This window comes from Megalobrama amblycephala, linkage group LG18 (genome assembly GCF_018812025.1).
Source record: "Megalobrama amblycephala isolate DHTTF-2021 linkage group LG18, ASM1881202v1, whole genome shotgun sequence".
Taxonomy (NCBI): domain Eukaryota; kingdom Metazoa; phylum Chordata; class Actinopteri; order Cypriniformes; family Xenocyprididae; genus Megalobrama; species Megalobrama amblycephala.
Genome location: NC_063061.1, coordinates 12,421,770 through 12,446,823, shown reverse-complemented (window position 1 = coordinate 12,446,823; position 25,054 = coordinate 12,421,770). Strand labels below are relative to the sequence as shown.

At 35.1% G+C, this 25,054-nt stretch overlaps 2 protein-coding genes across 2 annotated transcripts in view; both read left to right on the top strand.

Moving 5' to 3' along the window:
- rb1 (retinoblastoma 1) overlaps positions 1-18,624 on the top strand; it is a 41,323-nt gene extending 22,699 nt beyond the window's left edge. Inside the window, exons 18-27 of the mRNA XM_048167442.1 lie at positions 560-675; positions 13,481-13,593; positions 13,804-13,949; positions 14,072-14,176; positions 14,296-14,409; positions 14,553-14,695; positions 16,284-16,314; positions 16,402-16,544; positions 16,650-16,696; positions 17,957-18,624. Of these exons, the coding sequence (XP_048023399.1) occupies positions 560-675; positions 13,481-13,593; positions 13,804-13,949; positions 14,072-14,176; positions 14,296-14,409; positions 14,553-14,695; positions 16,284-16,314; positions 16,402-16,544; positions 16,650-16,696; positions 17,957-18,027 (1,029 nt within the window). The 3' untranslated portion in view covers positions 18,028-18,624. The remainder of the gene's footprint in view (positions 1-559; positions 676-13,480; positions 13,594-13,803; positions 13,950-14,071; positions 14,177-14,295; positions 14,410-14,552; positions 14,696-16,283; positions 16,315-16,401; positions 16,545-16,649; positions 16,697-17,956) is intronic.
- A 204-nt stretch (positions 18,625-18,828) lies between these two features.
- cysltr2a (cysteinyl leukotriene receptor 2a) lies at positions 18,829-22,526 on the top strand. The gene is made up of 2 exons (XM_048167494.1): positions 18,829-19,911; positions 20,666-22,526. Exon 2 carries the CDS (start codon positions 20,674-20,676, stop codon positions 21,703-21,705), a length of 1,032 nt encoding a protein of 343 aa, XP_048023451.1. The 5' UTR covers positions 18,829-19,911; positions 20,666-20,673; the 3' UTR covers positions 21,706-22,526.
- Positions 22,527-25,054: the final 2,528 nt, after the last annotated feature.

Sequence of the window (25,054 nt, the reverse complement as noted above, 5' to 3'; positions counted from 1 at the left end):
TACAACACAATGTGTGAACTCCGAGCTTGTAAATCAAGGGAGTGTTGAGAGTTCATTTACTGTTTGTCGATTTATCAATTTCCAGGTGTTTTAGAAGAGTAAACGATTTTCCTCTTAATTTTTTTTAAGTGATAAACACTTTGTTGCATAAATTATTAAATTACTAAGGGAAAAAATATTTTATAGATTTCATCTAAAAACATTTCTTGTATAGCTTAGTAAGCATTATTTTAAAATGCATAATTTATTTACTTTATTTAATTAGTTAAATTATATTTTTTATAGTTACATGACTACCTGTAGTGAACATGCATTACGGTTCGTTGTCTTGATTTGCACAATCATGAGGTTGAGGGTGTACATAAGGAAGTACTTCAGATTAATTAAATGAATGGATTTGTTAATCAAGTAGTGTTCAAATAAAATGACAAACGAGTACAAGTAATCCCATTCAGAAGAATATTCATTATATCCTCTAATCAGTTCCCTTCTCACGGAGGCGGCGATATTCTCGGTTTCAGATCAGTGATGTAACTCAGTGTCTCGTTCTTCTCTGCAGGACTCTCCTCTCTTTGACCTCCTCAGACAGGCTTGTGAGGAAGGACCTGGTGAACAAGCAGAGCCCCCTGCAACATTGAACCAACCCCTGCATCACAACCATACCGCTGCTGACCTGTGAGTCATCTCTCAAAACTAGGGATTGTCATTTTAAGCCAGTCACAACCTGTTTAAATGCTCCATCCCAATTCACATACTATCTGTCCTAAATAGTATTCAGAAGTAGAATTAGTGTGTCCCAAATTGTAGTATGTTGAAATAAGTATTCCAAAGATACCCGGATGATCTACTTTTTCCAGTTAGAATCCAAAGTGAAGATCCTTGCTCACTCTAAAGGCTAATATTGCCCACAACCCATTGTGCAGTGGACAAGGATTTAATTAGAACTTCCAGCACAAATAAAATGTGTTAAAAAACTAAAACATCACGGATGTGAGACTGACGGTTAAGTAGAGAAGTTTAGTTAATGCCTTAGCATTCCTAAGGTCTCTTTTGAATGGTACGTGTACCACGAGTGTTACGCTAACTGGATAAAGGACTTTGAGTGATTAATAATCAGTATCTTCACCTGACGAAAAGATATTTATTCAATGTTATCCACATTATATTTCATCTGCAACAGCACTGTGAACTTTTATAAAGATACGTTTGGTTATTAACCTTTAAATGTATCATCATGCAAACACATGAGAAGAGTCTCCGCATGAAAGATCCATGACTGGCAGATCAATGTGCTGCTGCATTTCTCTCTGATGCGTTATGAACGGTGACAGGATGCACATAACTAAACGACAGACTGTTCCGATAAAGAAGCAATTGACAAAATAGTATGTCCCTAAGCTTTCCTACTATTCTGCTACACGTACTTTTTCTTCACAGAAACAGTACCTACTTTTAGGGCATACTGAATTGGGATTTTTTTTTTTTTTTTTTTTTTTTTTTTTGGGTTTTGTTTTTTTGTCAGGCTCAAACACTAGAACCTTGCCATCAACGTTTTTTTTACATACAAAATATCTCTATTCTAAGTAGCAAATGGTTTAGCTAAATTCATCTCCAAAGAGGATTGAAATTTCCTTGAATTACAAAATTTTTGCATGTGATTTGACTTTTTATTGGGGCATTTAAAAAGGATTATTTTTAATTGGTCTACCTGTAGTTAAAAAATAGTGTGCATGGTACACGCAACACCAAGATCTGATTGGTCTGATTCACAGTGAGTGCATGAACTACACATATAACTACGTGTGTGTGTGTGTGTGTGTGTGTGTGTGTATATATATATATATATATATATATATATATATATATATATATATATATATATATATATATATATATATATGACACCTAACCCTCAATCGCTCCCCTCGCACCACAGCAAAAGTGGCTGCCCACTGCTCACAGTGTGTGTCTTCACTACTCACAGTGTGTGTGTGCACTTGGATGAGTGAAATGCAGAGCACAAATTCCGAGTATGGGACCATACTTGGCCACACGTCACTTCTCTTCAACTGAAGAGTGTGTGCCGTGAGCATAGTATATGTTTGTTTTCATTACGAAAATAACGTTAGAAGACACTGACATATAGCCTGACATCTCTGACAGCAGATAATGAATCATGACAATAAATTTTTTTAGGCACTCTTTACTTAAAATCTGACAGCTGTCATGCACAGCTTTCAAAATAAAATTCTTGCATAATTGCACATTTACTATCTATATATATATATATATATATAATTATTATATGATTGGTATGATCTATATATGATTGATTGATTGATTGATTGATTGATTGATTGATTGTTTCTTTCATTCTTCCTTTTTGACTGGACACTCCATGACCTACTTTTGAGTTGCGACCCACTAGTTGAGAAACACTGATTTAGTGTTTTTCTGGTGTGATGGTTTTGGAATGAACCCACACAACTTTTAATTACTATGAACAAATTACAGTTGACTATTCAAGAGATGTTAGGAAGGGTGTTAGGGAGTGTCACAGTTACACTAGGAGCTAGTTGTTGAAACAGCTATTGTATAAAGTTAGATTAGTCATAGTTCAGTGTATTGCAGTACTAGTTCCCAGCTAGTTTCAGGAAACCTTTCCGTGAGAATCAAGTGGCGTGCTTCCTTTTGTTTAACAAACAGAATAGGGAACCAAAAACACTCCTGGGTCCTTTTGAGGTTGCTAACACGAACGTGTAGGTTATTTTGTCTGGGGGCTGTACGCACAAATAGAATGCTTGTCTGTGCGCTGTGGTTAGTCTGTGTCAGTGTTGTCAGTAAAAAGGTCAACCACTGCATATGTAGCCCAATGTGCAAGTTTTGCGTGTGATGGTGGGAAACGGTTGATATTTCAGTTTATGCAAATTCATGTTGCATTTATTTTCACGCATAAAACATACATATACATAATCATGTAGTACAAATATATGTAGATTGTTATTCTCTTAAAAGCAAACATCCACTTTGAAATCAGTAGTTTCAAACAAATTATACATAAACAGACCAATATTTAAATTAATCACTGTTAGCCTTCTCCACTCACTGAGTTAACTCCTAAAAACTACTGCGACTGGATCATTGAATCAGTGAGTCGAACTCTACAACCAAATCAGTGTGGTTTGTGAATGAATCTTTCTTTTAAACCAGTACTTCTCTTTTCTTTTCTTTTTTACTTTAAAGGACATTGTCGAACAGTGAAAAGCGGTCAGCATAGCTTCATGGTACTTACATGGATGTTCTTTGAAAATGTAACATTTCAGAAAAAAACTTTCCTTAAAGATTTCTTTACTGTAGTGCTGGTACTAACCGATTGAGTAGAAGGAAGTCAACAGGCTACAGTGTAAACAATAGGGATGGGTATCATTTGTATTTTATCGATATTTGGTGCAAAAAAGACATAATGTGAAAAGATGTTGAAAATTTCAAGTTATTTTATTACTGCTGAACTTTAGTACTGCAGTTTACAAATGCCTCTAAGCAAATAGAAAATGCACATAAAGCATTTATATATATATATATATATATATATATATATATATATATATATATATATATATATATATATATATATATATATATATATATATATATATATATATATATATATATATATATATATATATATATATATATATATATATATATATATATATGAGTGTGTGTGACCCACTCTGGCGAAATGAGTCGGAAGTCGCAACGTTCTATTTTAAGATATGAGCCGATAATGTGGAAAAACAATGAAAAAATCGTTTTTTTTTTTTTTTTTAAGCTAATTTCAAAGAACAGACTTTCAAAAATAATCTCCCAAAGTTTCATAGTCCAGATAAATTAGTAAAGGTATTTAAATGGCTATTAAATTTGACATGGTTTTACCGTTTCGACTGACAGGCGCGCGATTGTTCCAGCCATCCTCCTGTCAGACTAGTGCTTCAGACAGTCCTTCAGACTGAAGTTTTCGTGAGGATTTATAGTTTATGGACTGTTTCGATTTCGGTAATTACATCTAGAAAGGTAAAAGCATTGATGGCATCTATAAAAGAGATATATGAAAGCGAAACGAAAGTCCAGTGAGCAGGACGCACGAGAGGAGAACTGCGCGTTTAATTGGTATGTGTATACTGTAATACTGCATTTACAATGCTTATTAGTGGCATGCACTTTGATCGTGAAAGTGAAAGTGCCCTTTGCGGTCGCATCGCGGTGCCCCCGTGTTCCCATTTCAGAGCGGTTAAGGCCCAGGTATACTTCATTTCCTGCAAAAGCCTTTTAAAGAAACTCCTTTGGCCATGAATTAATTAATTAATTCAAATAAATACTTTAAAATAATTTGAGCTTCAGCCTGGTTTAATAGCATTTATATATATATAAAAATGTCTTTGGTCAAATTAAGCTGTAAAATAAATAGTTTATCCCTTTAAATGCAATGGATTTTGAAAGATATCAACAAAAAAACGGGCAAAAAACTTTAAAAGCAATTTTCTCAGGTTTTCAATTGGAAAAGAGGGCAAGGTATGACTTTGACTAGGATATCATTTTAAAGCTTATTGTCTGATCTTCCCATTGATATCAAAATCTCAATTTTGAATTTTGGGTCACTGTGACTCATTTTGCTGGATCAGGTCACATATATATATATATATATATATATATATATATATATATATATATATATATATATATGCACTTCAAAGAGAGAGAGAGAGATTTTCTCAGCATACCACAGCACAACATATTTGAATATCCTGTGCATAGGAGCACAACAGAACGTAATAGACAGGGCTGTACAGTGCGACCATTTCAGTCGCATTTGCGACTAAAAATAATATTATATTATAATAATATTTAGGTGCACCGGTGCAAGTGACTAATTTTTAAAAAACATACCGTTATGAATTCCTTTGTGCATACTTTCACTTTTGAAGTAGCGGCAATTGCTTGAATGGTGGATGGGTTTGTTATTATTCTTAATGAAAAACAAAACAGAACGGTACAATGACAAACTCGCTTAAATATGCACGTTTACATTTCTTACATTTCTTTACAAATCTTCATCCGTCGTCTTGTCATTCAGAAAAGTGAGGCGAAATGGGTGAAGTGAGGTGAAATCTGACTCCTGCTGCTGATCTGTGCTGCGACTCTCGTTCGGCTCACTGAACAGAGCAGACACGTTCTGTTTTAACTGTAGTGTCTAATCTCTAACTGAACTAAATGATGATTATTATTACTATTAAAAAAAAATCAAAATGACTTTGCATTTTGAAGGACTGAATGAATGACTCGGACATTAAGATTTACCGCCACCTATTGGCAGTTTTATTTTCATATTTACACTTTACATAGACTGTATTTACTTAAAAAGCCAACTTTTAAAGTTTCCTTTTTTTACATATTTCTAAAATCAAAAATTTATATTTACCAATGAGCTGCATGAAGCAGTCTATGTAAATGTGCCTGAATAATACTGTGCCACTTCTGCAGTGCAAAGATGGATTTTTTTTGGATGATTTCTTTTGATTGGTAACAGCCTCATTGGGTGTTATTGTTTTAACTGAATTTATTGTTTAACATTTAAAAACAAATTTTCTATTTTAATTTAAGAAATTGACGAAATATGATGCATACATTTAATATGTTTAGAAAAAAAAATTCTTATAATGGTAAAAATGCCCCTGGAAATGAATTTAAAGGGGAAAATATCACCCTGTAATGGGAAAGTTAATGTCTTATTGATCAGAAAGTGCTCCTAAATGTTTTTCATTAGGAGCAAAAGTGCTCCTAAAGAAAAATGTTAGCGTGGAGCCCTGAATAGAGAATTCTGGCATCTCTAGCTGTTTTTATTTAAGAAAATCAACATATTCTCTCAGGGAGCAAGTCATGAACAAAAATCAACATGCTAAAGAAAACTTACACAAGGAACCTTTGACTATGGTTTAAAAATACTATAGCAAAAACAACTAGCCTAATGTAAATTTCAAGCATTATTAAAGACAAGTAAAACACTCAGTAATTAAATAAGGACAAATCAAAAATTAGCAATTGCAACAAATAAATACAACTGAACAACGATATGATTGAAATAAACAGTGTTTAAGATGTTCAGGTATTCAGGTACAGAAACTGTAATCAAATGTAAAATAACACTGCATATATACATTACAAATATAATTACAAAAGTTACTCAGGCAAGAACGAGCAAATTTTCTCTGTCTTTTGTTAATTAGTGTTGTTATAGAGACGGCAGCAGGAATATTAGTGCTGTCACTTGAGCTGCACGGATCTGCACTGTTACACAAGCGTGCAGCACAGAAAACAGCGCACGAGAATCGAAATTTGAAATTGTAATTTTATAACAAATATCTGATTCCTGACCTCAAGTATTCGATTCCCAACCCTAACTAGTACTAACTAAAGACTTATTTCTTATTTTATAATGAATGTTACGTTCGCCTGAGGCAGGGGAGCTGGGAGACAACGGAGACATAGTAAAAACAGCGCATTGCTTGAGGTAGATGGCGTGTTTTGTTTGTAAATGAATCATTCAGTGTTTCCCACAGGATTTTGTGAGACTGTGGTGGGTGGACATCTGTTCCTCTAGGGGGGTCCGGGGGCATGCCTCCCCGGAGGACAATTTTGTACATTTTAAATTGAAATGGATAAATCTGGTGCATTCTGAGAGCAAAATTAAGTGACTAGATCAATGAAGAAATTTGTTCTCTTGTAAACAATTTTGTGCTCTAAAAGTAACTTATTTATTGGTGATGGTAGGGCACAATAGTCACGTACACAACATACAGTAGGCTAAATGATCGTTCATAAGTGGTCAAACATGTAGATTATAAATTTAAACCATTAAAAATATGTAGCAAAAGAGGTTACTTTTGTTGAATTAAGTTATTAGTGGGAGCCTGTATCTATGCATCTGTATTTGTGGAACTAATGGTCACTCTTTGATTTGTTAAACAATCCAGAATGCACTAAACACCACTTAATTATAGAGAAAAAATAACAATAGAAATATATAATCATAAGCTGACCAATAAATGTATAGTAAACTAGGTGAGTAGCCTATATAATTCAGCAGCAAAAAGTATGCTAGCCTAATTCTTGAAAGAAAAAAAAAAGAAAAAAAACAACTTTGCTCAGTAATTTTATAAATCCAAATGTTAATAAAAAATTTTAAATTACTATTTGTATTCTTATGAAATGAAAAAAAAAAAAAAACGATTTATATTAGATTTATATGTAAAGAATTATATGTATTTATATTAATGTAAGATTAAAAGACGATATTTTAAATGTATTGTGCAGATTTTTAATGGGGCAACAAGATATGATAGATACGACAGAACAAAATAGGTTATTAATAATATTTCAGTGTGCAAAACCATGATATGAAACGCTTCAAAACAGCAGCAAAAAACCGCTAATGCGCATCCCGGGTGCAGAATGATGTGCTTGAAGCAATATGGAGTTACAACTCACAGTTGCGCTGCGCATTGAAAAGTTCACGGCACAAAGAGAATCCCTGTGTATATCTGCATATAACAGTTTATTAATCATATGTTTCTTCTCACTTTTAAATTCCAGTTATTGTGCGTGTGACGCCAATTCATAGTCCTTGTGTTGTGCGATCTATCTAACAGACACCCTGTATGTAGCCAGTATAATAACAAAGTTCAGAAACGGCAATAAACTCCTGCAAGATATAGTCATTTTAAGCAAATCCACAGCCCTTTGTCTACATAGCAATTATTATAATGGGAATAACATCATATTGGAGAGTTTTACCGTGCTGACTGTCGTTACCGAACACGACACGCTCTTTGAGTGCTGATTGACAGCTGTAGCTGAGGGAAGACGAGTTTCTGACCGTGAACTTAACGACGTATACTCCCTTACATGAAGCTATGGAATGGCTTCAGATGACTTTGAATATAGTGCACGAAACCCCTAATTGGTGCTAGTCTTGGTGCGCGTACTTATTTTGCTCTATGACTCCCACTTTTGCTATAAAAGAGCGCAATTATCAGACGGTTATTTAAATATCGCGACAAGCCTAATTTCCGTTTCATTTTGAGACTGTGGCGGGACAAATTAGAATGTGGCGGGCCGCCACAGTCTAGTCAATGTATGGGAAACACTGAATCATTATATTACTAGTGTTGCCTACTTTGTTGATAAATGACAAGCAGCAGCTTCTAATTCGCCCTTAACACGGAAATATATGGAGATACAACAATGCAAGTATCAATAACCGTATAGTTTGTCCTGAAGCTTATTATGTAGCGTATTACGCCAATTACCTACTGGTCCAAAAAATACCAGTTCTCGGTACCCATCCCTAGTAAACAATAAACATACATACATGTTGACACACACACATATATATATATATATATATATATATACATACATACATACATACATACAAACATACAAACATATAGAAATACTCATTTCTATAGCCATACTTTTATGCTGCTCTAAAGTAATATTTATATATAGCATTATACACATTGCTATTACATATTTAACTCCCTTCTCTCTGTTTTGATATATGCCTTGTCCGTTTTCCCCAGTGTTTTTCATTCTTCTTGTAGTCTCAATTTGAATGTCAGTCTCTACTTTTTATACATTTCTGTAACAATTTTTTTTCACACTGAATTCTCATTGAGGAAGATTTTTTATTTATTTTTTGCTGCTTCTAGTAGAATCCTCAGTAAATATTTATTCCTATTTTTAACTGAATCTGGTATATTACCAAGATATAAAATATAACCTGTTTCCCCAATCTTAATCTCTAAGATCTCCTTTTTACTGAAATGTATTTCAAAACGGAAACCAAAACGGTTTCACAACTGGGCAAGCCCAGAAAATGTGTACATGATCAGATAATAGTGTGCCACATTGCCCCCAGCAGGATGAGATTTGTTAGTCCTCTTTGTTTGGCTTTCACTTTAGGTGTGATAAAGAAACAAATAGTATTTTTCCAACAAAATTCCCTTGACGCCCTGGAATGATTAATTACACACTGTTAATGCCATAAATTTAGCCATTTTTCATCTGGGATGCAAATCTGCATTTCCTTTTCACACTTTTATTTAATATACCTAGTAGAGTGACCTTAAATATCTTGGACACAAGTGCATATATACCAGATATTAATCTTTTGACAACATCATTTGTATTATAAGCATTAATTATATATATATATATATATATATATATATATATATATATATATATATATATATATATATAAATGAGTAATCATTTTTGCTCTTCTGATTGTTGTATCATAGTAATGTCTTACATGTAAAAATCTATAAAAAAATATCTATATATATATTCTCCAGATTGATATTAAAGAGCATATTGTAGGTTGAAAACATTTTTGAGATAAATATATAACCTTGTACGAAAATAATATATGAAAAGGTACTGCAGGATTTAAAAATGTTTTGCAGGACATGAGGGCACAAGTTTAGTAGATAAAGTGACCATTTATTTTTTTCAACGTTGCGTCATTTCACGTCACGAGAGGGAGTTGTTTGCTGGGCTCTGTGTTGACTCAGTGCAGAGTAGGTTTGTACTCAGTAGGAGCGGTCGTGAGTCAGTGTGTTTTCAGTCGTTTTTTATTTCAATTTATCGTCGTCATGGTAAATTATTTTGTCTGTGGATGTTGCACAAACTCCAGCCTGTCAGGACATCGAGACCAGAGGTTTACTAACAAGAAAAAGGATGGTGCTATCTTCCGTGCCTGGGTGCGTTTTGTGCAGGTGAAGAGACAGGACTTAACTTCTGCATCTGCTTTGAAAAACTTGTTCACTTTAGACCAGAGGATTATCATTCCGGCGATATGATAGAGTTCAACATTGTAATACTACTGTAAATTATTATATTAAATGAAGAATAAATATCCACACTCGATGCTTCTTCACTGTTGTTTTTACGTGAATCAGTTTCAACACTGAAACAATTTGCTAACTAACAAAACAATCGTGATGAGAAACCGCTATATCACGTAACGTTAGTGTGGACCGATATTTTCAAGTGTGACATACGCCTGATCAAATCTTATTAGTTTGTGTTATTGGTAAGTATCAATACTCCTAGATGACAAATACTACTTTTGCTGTTGTCTGATATATGATAATAATCTGTAAAATATTGTGATCTGAGCACAGTTACATATCGTTAGCTATTGTGTATATATCTATAAGCTAACACTGGTCTCCTGCCTCCTGCCACTGGTTCTCCTCACACTACAACTCAGTTTGTTTCCTCTGACTGTTGTTCTGTCTAATCCCGCCTGTCCCCGCTCTCTTGGACGCATAGCAGACTAATTGTATGGCTCTGGTCCATCATAAGAATATGAATAAACATATTCGTACAATTTCCTCAGCGTCCAAACTATAATTGCAATCCATTGTTTTCCTATTGTTACGTCACTTCCAGTTTGGCATTTTTCAGATGCAGAAGTAAAATTTAAAATTTAAATCTAGTAAATTTAAAGTGGACCTATTATGCACCATTTTTTTACAAGATGTAAAATAAGTCTCTGATGTCCCCAGAGTGTGTGTGAAGTTTTAGCACAAAATACCCCACAGCTAATTTTTTTATAGCATGGTAAATTTGCCACTTTTTGGGGTTGAGCAAAAATGCTCAAAAACGTTTCAGGGTGTGCCCTTTAAATGCAAATGAGCTGCTGCACTCGGCCTAAGAGGGTGGAGCTTCAAGAGCTCGTTCTCCCCTGTCAGGATTCAGTCAGGACGCACTATAATGTCAGAAACTGCGAATATATGCTACGTGGAGATAGAACAGGTATAGTTTAGTTTAATTACGGTTATAATTTATATTGTCGTCTTGTTTTTATCCACTATATTAGTACATCCCTGTTGTATCGGACCCTATCCGAGTGATGGCCAAAACTTTACAGATGAGTTTTATGACGTTTATTGTACTTCCGTCCGTTTTCACTCTAGAAAATCACTGTAAGAGCTTAATAAAACACTGCAAGTGTGCATTAAAATATTATCCATAAACTTTCCCTTGCATTATCAAGATACATAGCGAAGTACACAGAAACACTCGTTATAACTAACGGTAAACAAATATATAAAGACCTTATGCCTTTTTGGGTGGTGCTTAATAAACTGGTACATTTTATATCCGTAAATCAACTCAGATGAACTTTAATAAAGTGCTCTCATCTTCATTACTGCCGTATCCAGTATCACTCTGGAGACTGTAAGCTGGATCATGAAGAGTTTGTTCTGATCTATACTTGAGTAACACGTTTTTAGCACAACCTCTGTTTTATATTGTCCCTTTTGTATTGACATTCGTTCACAAAGCAGTCCGGTGTGAAATGATTCGTGCAGACATAAACGAATTTCGGTAAAGTTGAGGGAGCATTTTCGGTAACCCTTTACTTGAAGGGGTGTGCATAAGACTGACATGACACCTTCATAATCATGACATGACACATGTCATGAATATGAAGGAGGATTTATGAATGTTTATGACAACTGTCATTAAGTGTCATTCGCTCAACTATGTCATTTTTAATGCAAAGATGACATTGTTTGAGATGTCCGAGTTATGACAACTTGACATAAACCAATACATCATAACCTGTCAGTGTCTTTGTCATGACAACTTGACATCATTTAGCTTAATGGGTTAACATTACATTAAACTGTCATGAGGTTGGTTTTGACAATGGCTGTCATGAGGCCATTATAATAGTGTCATAAATATGTATCTTGAGCTCAAGTACAGTGGTACAAATTGAACTTGTCATTAAAATGTCATTAAGTGACAATACTCTGACAAATAATTTTATAACAGCGTCATGACTATTTTTCATTTCATGTTTTTTTTTTTTTTTGTTTTTTTAAGTTTCCTCCAACAGAAGGTCAGATAATAGACAATTTCAAATTTCGTAAAAAAGATGACACTGTTATAAAATAATGGTAACACTTTATTTTAGGGTCTTTTAACTAGTTGCTTATTACTATTAGCATTCATATGGCTAAAATATTGGCTATTTATTAGTACTTATAAAGCACATATTAATGCCTTATTCTGCATGATCTTATTCTACATTCTTAATCCTACCCAATACCTAAACCTAACAATTAACTATAATAAGCAGTAAATTAAGAGTTTATTGAGGGAAAAGTCATAGTTAATCGTTTATATATGTGTTCCCTATACTGAAGTGTTACCAAAATAATGTAATGTAATGTTAACCCATAAAGCTAAGTAGTTTTTTAAGTTTGATAATTAATCTGCTATGTCATGTTTATGACAGGTTATGATGTTTTGCTAATGTCAAATTGTCATGACAAAGACACTGACAGGTTATGATGTGTTGGTTTATGTCAAGTTGTCGTAACAAAGACATCTCAAACAATGTCATCTTTGCATTAAAAATGACATAATTGAGCGAATGACACTTAATGACAGTTGTCATAAACATGCATAAATCCTCCTTCATATTCATGACACGTGTCATGTCAAGATTATGAAGGCGTCATGTCAGTCTTATGCACACCCCTTCAAGTAAAGTGTTACCGCATTTTCTTCTAAAACAAAATGAATCCACCTCGTCTTCAGCAGCTCAGATTTAGGGAGTAAATGGAGAGCTATGTGGATTAATCCATCCAGCTACAGAACACCTAAAACGCTTGGGAGACGTTCTCGTCAGTGCAGCAATGGCAGACTGTGTACAACTCACTCAGGGTGGTTCTATGTTAAAACGGCAGTGTCTGTCAACATTCGTGGTCGGGGCCTGTGGCTAATGTGACGTCACATTTCCAGGAACCTGCAAACGGCTTGTTCTGAGACACTGCTTATGATTTATGGGGATTAAAAAAAAGGAGTGGTTGGATTTTTATCATTATAGGGTGGTCGTGTACACACACTGCCAACAAACATTTATGTCCAAACACCATGTAAAAGTGAATTTTGCATAATGGGTCCCCTTTAAAATATAGTTCCTACATTATTTTTCAATACATTGACTCAACTAGGCTTCTGACCTGCAGTATGCCCTTTAAGCTTTGAGAGCCAGTACTTTTTTTTTCTTTTCTTATTTTTTTAAGTGGAGTAAAACAACAAACAATCAAAGATACATTTATCTTCCTTCTATTTTAAATATAACAAACAATATAATTATTTGTAGCTGTAATAATATTTCACCATATTACTTTTTTTTTTTTTTTTTTTTTTTAACTGTACTTTTGATTAAATAAATGTAGCCTTGGTGAGCATAGGAGACTTAAAAAAAAAAAAAAAATCTTACTGACCACAAACTTTTTAACCACTGACATTTATTAGCTCTCTTATTTTTAGCTTCTTTTCATTGGCAAAATGTGAATGTAAGGTTTAACCTTCTCACCTTCGCCAGGTATCTCTCTCCTGTGCGGCCGAGCCGTCTACCCCCGTCAACAGAGGCTGAGCCCCCAACACCAGGCACCAAAGCACCCCGTTCAAACTCTCTGAGCCTTTTCTACAAAAAGTGTAGGTTTAACCATAATTTACTTTCACATACATTGAGATCTAAAGTATTTAAAGCCATTTTGTTACTTAATACACAAGCTAAAATAGTTTTTCAGATTTTAAGTGTAATTTTAATATCCGTTTGAGGCATGAGTCCCATAAAACATGCAAGTATGTTGCATTTTGCTCTCCTAAAATCATTCAGGGCTTTTTTTTTTTTTTTTTTTGTAGTGTACAGGATGGCCTACCTGCGACTGAAAACTCTGTTCTCGCACCTGCTGACCTCACACCCAGAACTGGAGCCTATAATATGGACCCTGCTTCAGCACACCCTCCAGAACGAATACGAATTAATGCGAGACAGACATTTAGACCAGGTACTACCAGTTCTTTTTATCCTAAACATTATAATATAATGCATTTGCTTTCTTTTAGCTTTGCGGTATGTTCAATAAAAATGTTTAGAAGCTTGACCGACTCCTCCTTTTGTTCATTGCAGTTGATTATGTCGGCTATGTATGCCATATGCAAGGTGAAGAACGTGGACTTGCGCTTCAAAACTATTGTGACCGCTTATAAAGAGCTGCCCAATACTAATCAGGAGGTGAGAGTCAATCTGTCTTGTTCCCTTTTAAATGATTTGTTTCAGATGTTCATTCAAGTAATATTAACAATTGCACAACAACCCATCTCTCTCTTCTTGAATTTTTCCGGATGTGTCAGACATTTAAGCGTGTGCTGATCAGAGAGGGTCAGTACGACTCCATCATTGTCTTCTACAATCTGGTCTTCATGCAGAAGCTCAAGACTAACATTCTTCAGTATTCCTCTCCTCGGGTGAGACATGCTGCCTTTTACACTTTCATTGAATATACTTTTGTTATACTGCCCTCTAGTGGCCTGAAATCATGTTCAATTGAACAAAATGTTTCCTACAATAACTTGTGCTTGACTTGAGGGTGTTTCTGTTTGTCTTCCAGCCGCCACCCTTGTCTCCCATTCCTCACATCCCCTGCAGCCCCTATAAAAACTCTCCTCTGCGTGTGCCGGGCAGCAATAACGTCTACGTCTCCCCCTTGAAAAGCAGCCGTATGTCCCCTGTGGTCATGACCCCACGGAGCAGGTCAGTGTTCACATCTGTCATTACATTTGGGAGATCGTCTACTAGTGTTGTCAAAAGTACCGGTACTTCGGTACCAAGTCGGTACTGAAATTTTGAAAATGTGACGATACCAGCATTTCTATAGTACCGGTAGTACCGAGAATCCGGGTATATTCGGTACCCACTGATAGGGCTGTGCCAGTATTTACGTGAATATGACACGAGTGAAGCACAAAGCTTTGTTTACAAAAGAAATAATAGGTTAGCAATTAAATGTGACATCGCAGCCATGGAAACATTTTGGTTCATGCCGAATGAGAGGTATAGGTGAGTCCATACATTTAAGCTTTATATTCTGCTTTGCCAATCGCGATCATGGTCACCTGATTATCAGAGAATTTAATAATATTCCATTAGTTATTCCACATGGAATCTCTGTTTCTTTTCTCGAATCTTCACTCAAGCAGGGTATTATAAACGTTTCTTTCGCTCGCATTTAGGCCATTACATTCGCATTCTTTACTGTGGTAAAGTAGAAAAAACACCGTAGGACAGAAACCTTTTTGCTTGCACATCAATTTCTATTTAACAAAGTTTGTGCATGTTATTAGACTTTATAAGGCGCGTTAAGTTTATTTGTAGAGGGCGTTTCACACACGCTAGTGATTTTTTTTTTTTACTTCCGTTTTCTCTGGCAGCGCAAAATAGCCTGAATGTCTTGCCCCTGCGGAGGATAAAACTTGTTCTTCAGACCTTTTACAACAAGTGTCAGTTGCTCGTATCATCAGGAGAAAACATGAAGATATTATTAAAGAGAAATGGTTTTCCTGCTCGTGTCCACATCCCTCCCAAAGCGCGGAGCGGTAGGCCATATCAAAGACTATAATAAAGGGACTTTGGCTATATGACGCATCTTTGTGTGGAAATAAAAAAATATAAATAAAAATTAACTTTCTTATTATTTAGGTTACCATTATTTACCGATATTTATTTCATAGTTTTATAGGCTGTAGTGTGTTGTTTCTCTGACGGAATCGCTAAAATAAACACGTAGGACCAGCATAGGCCCAGCATGGACCAGCTCAAACCAGCATACCAGCTTCAAAACCTACTTACCAGCATATGCTGTTTTTTTTTTTTTTTCACATGTACAAAATGGATATTTGAGCATTTATTTATTTTTTTCAAAATTTCATTGAGGTAGCCTATACATACACACACACACAAACATACACACATGCTCCAAGTCATATTTAATGTTTTTAAAATAGGCTATATAAAATAGTAAAATAGTTCAAACAGATTTTGCTGTGGTACCGAAATTGGTACCGAGAACCGTAAAATTTTCATGGTATCGGTACCGACTACTGGAATTTTGGTACCGTGACAACACTATCGTCTACTAATTTTGGGCACATAGAGAATTAAATCTTAATATCTTTATATTTTAAACCTTGAATTGTGTGTTGACTTTAACTTTCACTTTTGTTGTGAGGTGGGATGATTAGTGAGGTTGACTAGTTATATTTTTTCGAAAAGCTTTAACTTAAAAGTTTTTCTGTGCATTGTGTTGTACTAATTGTATCTTTTCTCTCTTTGTCCTGTACAGAATTCTTATATCTATCGGCGAATCCTTTGGGGTTAGTGATGGAAAGCATTTATTAAACTTTCAGACTGTTTTAAATGTGTTAGACTTGATTTTAAAATCTCTCACTTCATCTCAACAGTCTGCAGACAAATTTCAGAAGATCAATCAGATGGTGAGCAGCACTGATTGGTCCCTCAAGAGGAGTCTGGATGGAGGCTCTGCCCCCAAACCCCTGAAGAGGTTGCGCTTTGACATGGATGGACAAGATGAAGCTGATGGAAGGTGAGATTTATGTTCTATTGTTCTTCATTTATCTATCCAAGTTTCAATCCAGTGAGTCATTGAGACCCATTTTTATAAAATCATTTTTATCACTTTCATTTTTAGCAAATCAAGTGGCGAGTCAACTTTGATCCAGAAGCTGGCTGAGATGAGTAAGCATGTTTGTTTTCTGAATTGTAAGCTGGATTTCCCCGAACCACAAAGATGCTCTGCCGTCACACTTCTACCTGTCTAGACATGGCAGATTTTTTTAATGAGTCAAATGGTGGAATGAATAAAAGCTTATTTATTGGAATTGGATAGAGGCAAACCAAAAGAAAAGTTTGGTCATAAATGAATTGTAAGTGCAATAAAAGCTATACATCTTGTAAAGTGACAGTAAAGACATTTATAATGATTAAAAAAATCAGTTTCAAATAAATGCAATGATTGTACAATATTCTAAAAATATTATATTGATACTATTGAAACTATTTTAACATTGATATTAAGAAATGTTTAATGAGCAGCAAATCAGCATATTAGAATGATTTCTGAAGGATCGTTTCTGATCATTCAGCTTTGCTTTGACAGAAATTATGTTTTAAAATATATTCAAAAAGAAAACGGTTATTTTAAATTTTAGTAATATTTCACGATATTACTGATTTTACTGTAGTTTTGTTCAAATAAATTCAGTCTTGGTGAGAATAAGAGACATTAAAAAATCTTACCGACCCCAAAACTTTTGAATTGTAGTGTTTCTCTTAATAATAATAATTGACTATGGACCACAAAACCAGTCATAAATCGCACAGGTATATTTGTAGCAATAACCAACAATACATTGTATGGGTCAAAATTATAAATTTTTCTTTTATGCCAAAAATCATTAGGATGTTAAGTAATGATCATGTTCCATGAAGATATTTTGTGAATTTCCTACTGTAAATATATCAAAAATGTATTTTTGTGAGTGGATATGCATTGCTAAGGACTTCATTTGGACAACTTTAAAGGCGATTTCCTCAATATTTAGATTTTTTTTTTTTTTTTTTTTTTTTTTTTTTTTTTGCAGCTTCAGATTCCTGATTTTCAAATAGTTGTATCTCAGCCAAATATTGTCCTATCCTAACAAACCATACATCAATGGAAAGCTTATTTATCAGCTGTCAGATGGTGTATAAATCTCAATTTCAAAAAACTGACCCTTATGACTGGTTTTGTGGTCCAGATCTCCAGGGTCACAATTAAGAATTACAAGCATCTCATATTTCCTAGCTAAATATTCAAATAAAACTTATTTTCTATACAGCCTAACTAGATTCCGAATCCTAGCAAAGTACCGTAGTCAAAATTTGCAAGTCATTGAATATAATTTAACATCACGTGAAATGCTATTGTTGCTAAAACGTTTGTTCTCGTCTCTTCAGACTCGACACGTACTCGTATGCAGGAACAGAAACTGAAGGAGGAGTCCGTTAAAGAGCATCTAGAGCCCTGAATAAATCCTCTCTGTACTGCCTGAGGAAAACCACTCCACCATAAACAGGAAAGGCTGATGTCCCTGGGTGTTTTAAGTTACTACATTTTAGACTTCTTTACTTGTTTTAGTAATTAAGTAATGCACTGCATTTCCTAAAGTAGCACAGGTCCTTTTCCTGAGTTATTTAATTTTAGTTTGTTTTAAGCATGCGAGTGTCAATGAAGGAGGTTTTATTCTTTATTTTGTAGTTGAATTTGTGATAGAGGAAATAACATGAAGCATACCTCTCAATTCATCTACAAACATGGCGAGTTTAGTGTCATGATGATAATTTATTGCTTTGTTTTGTTTTCTGGTTGTTTTTTTTATTCCCCTCATTAATTCTAGAGCTGCCTGTTGTTCCTCATTGCTGTACAGGAAAGGGTGGTTTACATAGGGTTTAAGATCAAATTTTACAACAGCGTTTCCTTTAATCATGTTTTAGGTAAAGACATCACATCTTTTGCAGATGTGAACCCTGCTTGTGGCCTCTCTCAAAGCATATCTTTGAGGACTCCCTATTTTGAGTGATATAAGTTAATGAATTTAATTAAATTTGTTGCTGTTTAAACATTACTGGGTTTTTAGGATGTGATTTGTTGTGTGAGTGGATGTGCGTGTGTGCGGTCCTCTGTTTGACCTTTTCATGTTCTTCCTTTGCTGTTGAATTGTAAGACTACAGCTTTTGTTAGTAATATTCAAAAAATTATGTTAAACCTCAAATGTTATTTTTGAAAAATTATGTAATGCTTCAAAAGTTTTAACATCTGACTTGCTTGTTAAAGAAAAATTAAGTGTCCTGGGTTTTTTTTGTTTGTTTGTTTGTTTTTTTTCAAAGAAGACAGTGGCACCTTTGCCTGTCTCTTGTTGCCACAAACTGAGACTGTAGCCATAGCACATGGTGCTAAAATGATCAATCAAACTCTGTTTAGGCAAGTGTCGGCAGATTTATTCCCTACTGGAATGCTGCTTGTCAGGAAGTGGTAAGCTCATAAATGTCTTGCTAGTGTTGTTTGTTTGAAGTTCAGAGAATCATGTCTTTGCAGAGACTTTATTTTTACTCTCAAATCATTTTTGCATCCCTTGCTTCCCAATAATTTATTTCATAGGTGCGTCACTCGTTTTAATTCTTCAGTATGATCGTGACACAAATACTGGAACATGTTTGTACGTTCAATGCAGTTCATTTAAATTTCCCCAGCACATAATTTATGGGTTTTAATGTACCGCTGTCGTCACAGACGCTCATTCACAAAGGCTCTGCTTTGTCAGCAGTGGCTTCTTTTAAAAGGTTATCAGTACATCTTCATCAGAAGTGCTTGTGATCAAAGAGAAAATTTAGGGCAGCACAATTGGGTGGCTCAAATTACATAGTACCAGTGGAACTGAATAAAGGTGGTGGTAAAAATGCACATCTTCATAAGCTGTTGTGGTTTAAAGCTGACGCGTGCAAAGCACAATAACCAGTGTTTTAGTGCTTTGCATCTAAATTGCCCTTGTCACTTTACAAATAGGGATAAGCTTAGGACTTTGGACCTTTTCATAGATACCTTTCGTGTATATCGAGACATATTATTCAAAACACTTTGAAACTAAAGAATTTGAAAGAACTTCCGTACTAAACAATGCATGGAACAAGTGCTGTTATAGTATGGTTGTTGTTGTTCTTAGAGAAGGAAATGAATCCGTCCATTTGAACTGATTAAAGTGATGATGGGGAGGTTGTTCTTGGGACATCCTCCGCCTACTGTGTTTTGTACCTCATACCTCCTCCAGTAGCTGACAATGCTGTGCTGGCTTGGCTAGTGACGAAACTGAGCGCTTTTGAAAGACCTGATTTCACCACTTCACACTGCAGAAAAGGTAAAGTCTTGCTTTTAAAGTTGTGCAATAAACGGGTGTCTTTAACTTGCTTTAAATCACAATTGTTGCTGTTTAAAACTACTATATCGAAGTTTGACAAGTAATTTGATATTAGGATTTCTTTTTAAAAGGCTTGTTACTAACTGGGTATTTAATGGAGCCTGTTTTGTCATACAGCTTTTGAAAATAGAAGAAAATGAAAATGTGCATTGCAAATGCTACATACAGTAAAACTAACAGTAAGAATACAAAGCACTTGCACTCTTAGAAATAAAGGTTCCAGAAGGGAGTTTTTGTGGTGATGCAGTAAAAATAGCATTTTGGATTCCTTAACCGTTGAGTGAACGGTTTTTCTTAGTGAAGGATATTTGAAAAATCTGAAGAACCTTTTTCCACTATAAAGAATGGAATGCAATGGAAAGTTTCCATGGATGTCTTGGAACCATAGATGCCAATAAATAACCTTTATTTTTGGAGTGTACAGTATCATACTAAGCCAAGGTAATACATAGCTTCCCAAAGGGATAGTTCACTCAAAAATGGCTTGCTTGCAGTCATTGAGGTCCAATGTTGTTTTTGACTTTCAATGTATGGACCAAAAGAGTTCTTCAAAATATGATCCTTTTGGAATGACATGAGGGTTTTTTTTTGTTGTTTTTTTTTTTTTTGGTTGATATATTCCTTTAAAAACATAGTTTTTGTTGTTTGTTTTAAGTCACTAAATTTTTATCCAAACCTTGTCATCTTTCTCCAGGGAAGGACATGAATGCGTCTTCTCCAGATTTCAGGGAAAACGTCTCCTGTTTAATCTCCAATAACACCGATAACTTCAAACGCCTAGTGTACCCTGCAGCGTACATATTCATTTTTGTCCTGGGACTTGCCGGTCACTCTTTATCTATCTGCGTCTTCTTCAGCCAATGGAGGACCCAGAAGAGTTTAACTCCAGTCAGCCTGTTAATGGTGAACCTGTTGGTGTCAGACCTGATGCTGGTGTGCTCTTTGCCCTTCAGGATCACTTACTATGTGCTGAACTCTCAATGGCTGTTTGGTCAAGTCGCCTGTCGACTCATCTTGTACGTGTTTTATCTCAATATGTACAGCTCTGTGTATTTCCTAGTTGCCCTGAATGTCTTGCGTTACCTGGCACTGGCGCGGCCGTACCTGTACATACGCATACAGACCCACTACGTCACGGGTATCTTGTGTGGGCTCATTTGGGTCTTGATGGGTTTAGCCTGCAGTCCGCTGTTGTTCTCTAAGAAAAGTGATGATAAGAACAGTTCTCGATGCTTGGATTTGGCAGTGAACAGCGTGGACCAGTTGCTCCTTATCAACAACGTTACGTTTCCAGTGGGCTTTGTAGTGCCCTTGGTGGTCATCCTTTTCTGCTCTGTTTTTGTCGCAAAGAATCTTTTGAGACCTAGTCCTGCGCTCGGTAGGACCAGACCTTGCAGGAAGAAGGCATGCGCTCTGGTCATCATCAGCCTTGGGATCTTTCTGGTGTGCTTTTTACCTTATCACATAGTGCGGACGATCTTCTTATCAGCTGAGAAGCAAGTCAAGATGAATGGATACGGAGACTCATGTGACTTTATTTTGGTAGTCCGTAGGGCTGCCGTCGTAGCGCATTGTTTGTGCACGGCTAACAGTTGTCTGGACCCTATTCTTTTCTTCTTCGTTGGGGAAAATTCCAGATCTTTCTTCTCTAAATGGACAGGAGGAAGAAAAAATAGCGCCTTTGCTGCAGGGAGAAACCCAGAGCAGGAAGAGTTACAAATATTGCAGAAGTAAATGAAACGAGGCTAAACAGATAACAAAGAAGAGACCAGAAGTACCTCATTCTTTTGGGTACTTCATAAATAGATGTATAAAAGGTCATGTTTTGACTGACAGGCCTTTATGGGCATTTAAACTGACGGTGTTTATAGGAATATTCTGGGTTCATTGCAAGTTAAATTTGATTACCACATCAATTCATTTTGACTTCATTTGACATTTTGACATTTCTTTGGGACAAATCTTCTGGGTTATAATGAGGCAATGGAAGTTAATTAGGCTAATTTAACTATAATGTTAAAAAATAGGTTTCTCACTGTTCTGGTAGTATAGTCACAGGATGTAAACAACATGCATGTGAACATGATTTTAGTGTGTGTAAAAAATACTTATTAACCTTTTCTGCGTAAAGATAAATTGAATTGATAAGACTTGATAAGAATTGAATTGATAAGACTTGTATTTATGGTCAAGAAATTGACCATAAAAGTTACAGGAACAACCTGACAGCTCAAATAGGTTTTAACAAGAATAAAAGTGCTTTATAAAATTTAAAGCTTTAAATTCTCCAAAAATTGGCCCCATGTACTTCTACTACTATGGTACATTCAAGTCATGTAAAAAGCAATTGCTCTGTAATTACGACTTGTCTGCTCGCAAATACGAATTTCGAGGAGAACTTGAACGTACCTTAACTGTCCTTACCATAACCATAATAAAAAAAAAATTTGGGGTGATAATCAACAGTGTTGGGGGTAATGCATTACAAGTAACTTGAGTTACATAATCAAATTACTTTTTCAAGTAACTAGTAAAGTAATGTTTTACTTTTTCAGTTTACAACAAAATATCTAAGTTACTTTTTCACATTTATGGACTGACAGCTCTCCTGTCCCCATGTTTAGAGAAAGTGCAGAGGTGTTGCGTGCGCTGTGTAAACATGATGGTTATTGTAGTTCTAGACTAAATTCAAGTCACCTTTATTTATATAATGCTTTTTACAATGCAGATTGTTTCAAAGCAGCTTTACAGTGATAGCAGGAAACATAATTTTGGCTGTATAGCAGATTTAGAAGAAAATTGTGTCTTTGTCCAGCTCAAGTTCAGTATTGACTCATTTCCATTGCAAAAATCATTAATTATTAATTTAGTTCATTTATCTCAGATCTGGAGAAAACAGTGAAGTTATCGTCCAGCTCAGTTCAGTTCTAATACAATGGTGTCAATGCATGCAGATCAGTAATATTGTTTAATATTAAGTGTGAAATGTTTCTGTGAGATGTTATGAAATAACTGGGCTCCATATTGCCTAATTTGAAGCTACGGTTGGCGTGCGGCTTTTCTGCATACAAAGTAAATGTGAATATTTACTCATCTCACTTGCACGAAAACGTTCAGTATTTCTCAAAATTAATAAGAACTGTGAAATGCAATAATATAGAAATATAATTAACTATATTAAAATACACAAATACTTTGTTTTTAATCTCACTTTATTAACCAATGTCTTTGCTGCTGACCTTCAATGATCTAATTCAAGCATACTAATAAGCAAAAATTACTTTAGATTTACTTTAGAAATAAGTGTTAAACCTCCTTCTCCTGTATCCTATTTTCTTTAATCCAGAATGGCAGCACAGCTGAAAGGTTTGTTTGAGCTGCGTCCTCTACTGTACAGGCATAAACATGCATTTCCAGGCTTATTCATTTCACTTTTCGTGTGAAAGGGCCTTTACATTTGCCAAAAATAGAACTTTTTTTAAAAATAGAAAAAACAAACAAGCAAGCCCAGCCCAGGTGAGAAAAAGTAACACAAAAGTAATGTAACGCATTTCTTTTCACAAAGTAACGCAGTTACTTTTTAGGGAGTAATGCATTACATTTAAAAGTAACTTTCCCCAACACTGATAATCAACATGTCACCAATGATGTCGATTGAGCTTAACTTGTATTGAACCAGATTCCTTCATTTTATTTGAAAATGTATTTATTTAAAGTTGTTTTCTTTGCATCGCTGCTCATTTTCGTTAAGTTGAACTTTGCTCAATTTTTTAGCCTTGCCAGCCTCGCTGTTGCTATAAAAAAAAAAAAAAAAAAAAAACAGCTTTCTGAAAATGAATGACTCAACTTTTTTAGTGCACTTCACGGATAGCGTGAACGCCGCCTCAGTATTATGGTGTTGAATGTTAATCACGCTAATATTTAGGCAGCAGCTGTTACACCCATATGGAGTGTGCATACTATAGCATATTTTATGTTTTCAATATTTATTTTCAAAGTCTTAAAATTGTGTTGGTCCTTTACTGAGGTTTCATATCTCTCTGTACATCTTTGGCACGTATCTGCACAGTCCCATGTTAAAGTCTGTGTGATCAGGAAGCCTAAGTAGGCTACAAGCAAATATGTGGCTTCCTGCACACACCTGCTTCTCGCTGCTCTCCATGTTGTCGCCACATTAAAACTGCGCACGTTTCTCTTTTTAGGATTACATAGGCTACTGACACACTTTTTAAAGTTATGTGGTAGATAGCACTTTTTGTCATCGAATTCACACGAGGAAGCTGTGTGGTGGGATGTCAGTTGATATCTTTTTCACATCTGCACATGCACAGTTCATGTTATCATGTTCACAGTGAGTTCATTAGAAATCTATGTAGATTGCAGTAAAAAAAAAAAAAAAATTAAAGATGCAATCCTTAGAGAGGCAATATAGGCCTGTATAAAAAGTGGCATGGAAACCGTTTCCATAATGATTGTTTTGTTTATATATCAGCATAGAGTTTAGTCAGTCAAAAAAAATACTGCTTCCTCTTTCATTTCATCCATAAATGGAAATATTGTCACTGAACTAATGTTCTCATAATGAAACCCCTCCCATTATGTTACATGCAACCTGCATAAGAAACGTCTTCACAGTGCCTCAAAGTCCTGTTAGCTACAGATAGCATTTTGGTGTAGCTACTAGATATTTTTGCAATTATATACGCAAACTGTATATATTGGCACTTGGTTTTTAGTCAAAAGGGTCTTCTGAGATTTTAAAAGGGCTAATACTTTTATATTCTGAAACATTTGTTCAGTCCAATTAAACATTGATTTAAGAAACTGTAATATCATGTGAATATTAAACACTGAAACAAATATGGCTGCGCCCATGAGGGGGCGACCTGCTCACTGTAAAATAAAACAGCTTTTTCTATAAGATTGATGTCTGGAGTCTTCAATACATAAACATCGTTTTTTAAATCATATTTATCAAGTGTTGGTTTTTATGTGTAAAACGTTTTGCAAAACAAGAACAACTGCACCTTGGTATTAACGGCATCACTTACAGCACAGATATTTCATAAGTAGTTTCTGTAAT

What these genes read in the sequence shown, in the direction of transcription:
- cysltr2a (XM_048167494.1), top strand. Translation starts at nt 20,674, where the DNA reads ATGAATGCGTCTTCTCCAGATTTCAGGGAAAACGTCTCCTGTTTAATC.